The following is a 6,810-nucleotide window of genomic DNA, read 5'->3' as shown; positions in this document are numbered from 1 at the left end:
AAAAACGAGGAAAGACAGATTCATATTATTTTAGGAAAGTATAAATGCGTGTGATACTTTAAGTTAAGGCCAATTGATATATTGATACGGGATATATTCGGGTTCGTTTGTCCCTCTTGACCTTAACACATGTTTTAAGCACTAATTAAAACAGAAGTCATTACCAATTACCAATTGATGGATTTAAAATTGGAGTGCTGGAATACAGCATATGTAAAGATAAGCTATGTAATTATTACATTTAAATGAAATCACGTTTTAAAAAAGTGAAAGACGAGCATACACACACGGATTCACAGGGAATGTTTGGGCCGCATTTATTCTTTAGAGACGCTATATATGTTAAATAGTTATATATTCTAGTTGTTAAAACCGTTTCTGATCTTCATGACTCGATGTGACGTTCAATGTAATAAAATAAAAATAAATACAATCTGATCGCTGTCCAATGTAAGTCCTCTTGCTTTAAAAAAAGCATCCGAGTACAACCAACATCCCAGCTTGAATGTGTACGTTGGCACAAAACGAAAATTAATATAAAAAATAATGAATTATTAACAAAAGGAAGTTTTCTGTGCTTAAGTATAAACACACAGTAGTATGAATAGATACATGTAATAATGATGCGAATATAACAAAGGTGCTGATGGGCCTCTGAAGTGGGAACATGAATTAAAGCAAAGCCACAACTTTAAGCATGGGATATGTTTTCTCCACCTGCAGCAGACAATGGTTTTCAGAATAAATCAAGAAGTCCACTCTTCATCACTTCCTCTCTTACGCACAACAAATAATTAATCCGCGACTTAACAAGACAGCCATTAAACCAGGACCCAGAAACACAAAATAAGCCCGGCCGTTAGGCAGCGATAATGCAACATTAAAAGAAACGTGCTCATGATGTGATTCCGATCTTATATGAAGTCACGTGACAGACCCATTTCTATATGTAACCATATTAGGCCCTGAGACTGATGAGCCTGGAAGCTATCATTATCATCATCACCACCATCACATGCGCTCGTTGTCATCAGCTAGCTCTTTTATAATAAACAGAACAGTGTAATTGTGAAAATATATTTAATAATTAAACATGGCATAGTTACACAAAGAGGGAATGCAAAAAAACCGTATCCCCTTAGAATATAAAGGGGTAGACCTACTGCGAAGGTTTGAGCTCCTCAACAGCAGCAAGTTCACCACGAGGGGAGCGCGTGGTAAAAAAAACAACAACAACAACAACAACAACACGCGGCTGCCACAGGAAGTCGGCGCGTGTTAACAGTCCAGGCGATCCTGCAAGGGGCCCGCGAGTCGTCTTCTGGGAGCCTGCTCGAGACGGTCCCGCTTCAAAAGCACCGGCGCCCTCCCGCTCCTCCCGGAAGAAGAAAAAGGACATTTTAAAAAAAATCTGAAAATACGCCGAGCGCGCGTGTAGAGCCGGGAGTGTCCGCGCGGCTGCGGGCCGGGGGCGGAGGGGGTAGCAGGGTCACTCCTCCTGAGCGGTCTCCGAGTGGGAGCTCGAGCCTTCGGACTGGCGGTCCGCGTCGGCCGCGGTTCGCTCCTGTTCGGAGAGCTGCTCGCTGCTGGGGATGGAATTCTTCTTCGGGCGGCCTTTTGGTTTGGTGGGAGACTCCAGACCTCCCCCCTGCAACACCTGCGGGCGGAACATGAGAAGAGATCTGTTGGCTGTGAAGTGAATTAAGATACACACACAACACATATTGACAGCTTGGTGGTGGCCGCACCCCTGAATTCTCCATATACCAAATTCAAAATATATGACACATTCCATGTGATCTCCTAAAGAGATCCCTTTAGATCTGCATGCACCGAACTACGTTTCCCATCAACATCTGTTGTAAATACTCGTTGTTTGTGTTGCTGTTGCAGGCCTAACCTCATAAAAAATGACCACTACAGCATTATCATTATATTCATAGTAATCATCATCATCATCATCATCATCCTCATCATCATCACCACCACCACAATGAGGAATAGCTTACAATTTTCTTCCATTTCATCCGTCTGTTCTGGTACCATGTCTTCACTTGCAGCTGACTGAGGCCCAGAGACTCCGCCAGGTCTATTCTGAGGAACAAATACATGCGTACAATCAATAACTCTGCATCACATGATGATGTTTTTCAGTTTTATGGACACATGATTGGTTGCTTCTAATAACCCAGCCTAATGCATTCTTTAAAGTAGTACCTATTTTATAACAGCCTGTTTTTGTGAAAACATTTTTTTTGACTCCATGTTTGTACTTTACCACTTTTAGAGGAACACAATACAATGATAACAATTTTTTTAGCATCGCAAAGAAGACTTTGAAACAACAAAATACAATTGAAAATATTATGGGTAAAAAATAAATAAATGAATAATACATCAATGTGATTTTTTTTAAAAAGCGACAGCTATTTCGAGTCGAAATGTTGGCTCAGCCGTCTCCGTGGACCCACCTATCGGGCGTCGACAGATACTTCTGCTTCTCGAAGCGCTTCTCCAGCCCCATGAGCTGCAGCTCGGTGAACACGGTGCGGCTCCGGCGGCCCTTCTTGCTCTTGCCGCCGCCGTCGGCCCCGTGCTCCAGCTTCCCGCGGAGGTGCAGGTCCAGCGGCAGGTGGTGAGACGCCGCGCCGATCTGCAGGCCCGACGCCGCGGACAGCAGCTGGGCGCCGAGCGGGGAGCCGAGCGAGCAGGACAGCGGGGACATGGGGAACTTGAGGAGGCTCGTCTGGTCGGCTTTTAGGACTGGAAGGACACGAGGGGCTTGTTTTTAGTACCGAGCTCCAGTTACTGCTAGCTAGTCTAGGTTAGCTTCGCGTGAGCAGTCTGATGGGACGTTCGCTCATCCGATATAGCTGCTATAACATTTTAACTACAGACTTCAGGTCAGAGTTCAGGGCCGATCCCTAATCTCACAACTATATATATATATATATATATATATATATATATATATATATATATATATATATATATATATATATATATATATATGAACATGAACAATGAGGGGGGCCTCGTCTACTTGAATGGCCTGAAACTTTAGAATAAGACCTCTTGTCATGCTATTTGTCCATTATTCGGTTGTATTAAAAAGAATAAACAGATGTATGCATCAGTATTTTTCACAAAGTGGGAACCAGCTGGGAACAAACTATAAAATGTCAGCTCTTTGCATGTATATTACTTTTAACTTCACTTCAAGGGAAAATGCCTGGCACTGAACTTCACATGCTTTTGTTTGTTTCATGATGAAATCAGACAAATGTGTTTTTTAATACAACACGATACAAAATATAGATGAGCAAAATCTAATAGATAGGTCTTATTATTACGTGTGGCCACGTCATATGTGTGCCTCTGTGTACAGATTGTAAAGCCCTCTGAGGCAAATTTGTAATTTGTGATATTGGGCTATACAAAATAAACTGAATTGAATTGAATTGAATATGGAGTATTACAAGAATATCAGTAAATACTGCATCTCCTGATAATTTTTTGACTACATTTTACTTATTCAACTTTAATATATATATATATGTATATATATATATATATATATATATATATAGAATATTATAATAATAATAGAATATAGAATATTTTATTAAAATAGTATTTAAGCTAGTTTTTGAGAGTTCAAACAAAATAAGAACTTTCCTCTAAACACATGAACTAACCCCATAGCTTTAAGACATTTACCCGATCATGTCGGTTATATGCCACTTTTGCCTAATTGTTGCACATCATTAGCTGAAACTCGATTAAAACAAATAAAATAATTTAAAACCTGCATGTGTCTGAAGTTACATTATTTTGCCTCGAAAGACACTTTATTCAACTTTATTGTTTGATCTGCATTTCAGAAGAATTATAATTTCAAATCTTTAATATATTATTAACTATTCAGTTTTCCAGCATGAAACCGCTTCACACATCGTCTCCTTTCGGCACTCATCCATCCGCTCGCAGCCGCCTCTTACCCAGCTGGTTATGGAAAGGTCGGGCGGACAAGAGAGCCTGCACCCCGAACTTAAGCAGCTCCCCGGCGGGAGCCGACGCTTTGTGCTCCGGGTGCTCTGTGAGGATCTCCTCTATCATGAAGCTCCGGTAGCGATGAGTCCTGTGGTCGTGCGGCAGCGCCTCCGGAGCGTAGTAATGCGCCGCCATGTCCAAAGGATGCTGCATAATGTGGCCGTGCGGTCACCCCAAAACGGACACCGAGCGCGTGCACCGATTATCGCTCCCTTCAGTGGCCCGAGCCAGCTGTCATATTCCCGCTGCAGGGCCTCTGTAGTCCGGTGATCGAGATCAAAGTTATCCTTCAGGGCGGGGTGGGGATATCAAGCACAGGCAGCACTGCTTCTCTGCGGCGTCCCGTGCCGGCTTTAAACGCGTTACTTCTGCCCACGTTTGGTTCTTCTTGGAGAGCGGAACCCGGAGCAAACCTCTGACCGAAAAATCCCGAACCCGGCCGCGTTCATGCCCACTCCGCTGCTTCTGCTGTGTGTACGCGTGTGTGTGTGTGTGTGTGTGTGTGTGTGTGTGTGTGTGTGAGTGTGTGTGTGTGTGTGTGTGTAAGTGAGCACGCGCGCGAGCCACGCAGGTCGGAGCTATTTGTCAGCCGCTGAGCGCGTCACCTTGGCAGTGAGCGGAGGAACAAAGCTTTGGGTTTTATGGGTCTTGTCGCGGAGCTCCGCCCCCTCTCGGGGCTCGTCTGCTCGCAGCCAAAGTTACATGCAAAGCCGCACTTGTCCTGCATGGGTTCATATGCAAAAAGGAAGTGCACAAGGACGGACACTTGAAATAACCTGAGAGGGACTTTTAAGAGCTATAAGGCATTTTGACGAGGGGGGAGAAGAAGGAGATGGTGAAAGGGTTCGAGTTCGCAGGTTGTACAATAAGCATGACGTGTATTTTACAATCAACACTTGAAAGGATGCAAATGGGAAGGTAGTGTTTGTTTCTTTTTTAACTCTTTACTTCTCTATGTAAAAAAAATCTCCAAATAAACCACAACCCTGACAATGATCTATAGATGAAAGTGAGAGTAAATACAGAAACACAATTTCAATGATTTAGAGGACATATCATGTGTCCCACTTAAATCCGTCCGGTCCAGTGAAGCTGAGGCAGTAAAACATTTTCTTCTCTAGTTATTTGGCTCAAAAGATTGTGAAACATCTCCCGCAGCATATTTTTTTAGCATGCCTCAGGGCTGCTGTGAGAAAAGCTGAAACCCTTAAAGAACCGTTGAATTTATAGTTGGTGGTCTATTAAAATTTGTGTTTTTTTTACTTTTTAAATCTCATTTTGTGGAACCTTTTCGTTCACACAGGACACAATAGACAACCTACAATCACTGAACACTTTGGAAAGAAAACAAGCCAACAATAAGATGTTCCAAAAATAGTTTAAAATATGAGAAGCATAAAATGCATATAATATTTCAGATTTATGTGTGTATTGTTCTCAAATAGTAGAGCCCTTCAGGGACATGAGTAACGCTCTGGAGAACAGCATGCACGCTGTTCAATAAAGGAAAGAGCAACATGAAATATCAATATGATATTTTACACTAACAGGACTAAACAAAGGCACACATTTTAAAGCTACTACAAGGAACTTTCATTTTGTATTGATGTTAGTCCCTGTGGACAAAGGTGGTATTATTTCCTTGCACCAGTTTCCATTAACCTCTCATGTTACTGAAGCAGGGGTCAAACATTCTGCCGCTCAGTCCTGGTTCTGGTTCTCCCGTGCCTCCCTTCCCTCCAGCGGGCCCATGCAATACGTCCTGGGTCTCCAGCAGTGCCGGGAGCTGAGCTCTCCTTGTGCCGCCGGAGCTTCCAACTGCAGTTCACAGGCTGCGGAGAAGCCAAATCTGGGTCAGTCCTGGACTGGTCTGCTGCAGGCCCCACTACAGTCTGAGCTGAAGGAAGTTATGGGGAACCTGCAGGATTTAATCTGAATTTGAACAGAATCTGACCCGGTGGCGCCAATGAGGAGCATTAAGAATAATATAGAAACAGACCATCTTCTCTCTGATGGTCTCGTTTACTGATGGAGGTCATATAGACTGTTTCATAACCAGTTAAAAAATCCTCACAGAAACTGTGTGTATATAGAACAGGAGAATCAGGAGATAAGAGTCTTATTGATCAACATTTGTATTTGTTATCTTAGCTCCTCATGTCCTGCAATGCAGTTTTGTATGCCATGTCAAATCACAAATCCTCCAAAAGAATGCGTATTTTGTCATTTGGGGTGATAAAGTCAGGTTTCTTGTAGAAAAATATAACAATAAAAAAGTGATCTTTAGTTTAGAATTGTTTCACCCATGCCATAATAAAATGAGTTGTCATTGGTCATAACATATCAGCAAATGATCCAGATGTTCCCGTGAGTCGTCATCATTATTCCAACTAACACATTGTAAGAGAAGCTGTTCTTCACATCTGCCAAGTCAATCCAACATGTGTGTGTGGCAAACACTCACCTCGTCTGCAGGAACAAGTACATCATGGATTCGCTCAAGTTGTTCATACCACATCAGCTATACGTCACAAGGGAGTTTTCCTCTCCAGGTGGCTTCCTTTGGACACGTCTTCCCCTGCTGGTCACTAGTGAGACTGCAAGGAGAGTTTCCGGAGGACGTCCGTCGCCACTACTGCAGGACACATTAATGAACTACACGATACACGCGTGACGACAGGATAGCAGCATGAGTGGTTTCAGAGAATGTGTTTTGTCATGTGAAAGTACACCACCAGTGTGTCTGCAGCTCGCTCC

General features: G+C 42.9%; 1 protein-coding gene across 2 annotated transcripts; it reads right to left on the bottom strand.

Moving 5' to 3' along the window:
* Positions 1–1,111: 1,111 nt before the first annotated feature.
* barx1 (BARX homeobox 1) lies at positions 1,112–4,648 on the bottom strand. Of its 2 annotated transcripts, none has more exons than XM_034533198.1 (4): positions 4,002–4,648; positions 2,472–2,763; positions 2,010–2,089; positions 1,112–1,657 (listed from the first exon to the last, which is right to left on the bottom strand). In XM_034533198.1, the coding sequence occupies exons 1-4, from the start codon at positions 4,204–4,206 to the stop codon at positions 1,401–1,403; spliced, it is 834 nt and encodes a 277-aa protein (XP_034389089.1). In that variant the 5' UTR covers positions 4,207–4,648; the 3' UTR covers positions 1,112–1,400. The 2 variants fall into 2 exon arrangements, with proteins under 2 accessions (XP_034389089.1, XP_034389090.1); XM_034533199.1 differs by having other exon boundaries at positions 1,427–1,657; positions 2,010–2,094.
* Between the last annotated feature and the right edge of the window lie 2,162 nt (positions 4,649–6,810).

Source organism: Cyclopterus lumpus, chromosome 5, assembly GCF_009769545.1.
Source record: "Cyclopterus lumpus isolate fCycLum1 chromosome 5, fCycLum1.pri, whole genome shotgun sequence".
Taxonomy (NCBI): Eukaryota; Metazoa; Chordata; class Actinopteri; order Perciformes; family Cyclopteridae; genus Cyclopterus; species Cyclopterus lumpus.
Note: the sequence above shows the minus strand (reverse complement) of the source record. Positions and strands in the feature narration are given on the sequence as shown.

Bases quoted from the DNA above. Each gene is read 5' to 3' on its own strand.
- barx1 (XM_034533198.1), bottom strand. From the start codon at position 4,206: ATGCAGCATCCTTTGGACATGGCGGCGCATTACTACGCTCCGGAGGCG. The intron at 2,764-4,001 runs GTAAGAGGCGGC...GTGTCCTTCCAG, and splicing joins ACCTTTCCATAACCAGCTGG to TCCTAAAAGCCGACCAGACG. The intron at 1,658-2,009 runs GTAAGCTATTCC...TTCCGCCCGCAG, and splicing joins GGATGAAATGGAAGAAAATT to GTGTTGCAGGGGGGAGGTCT.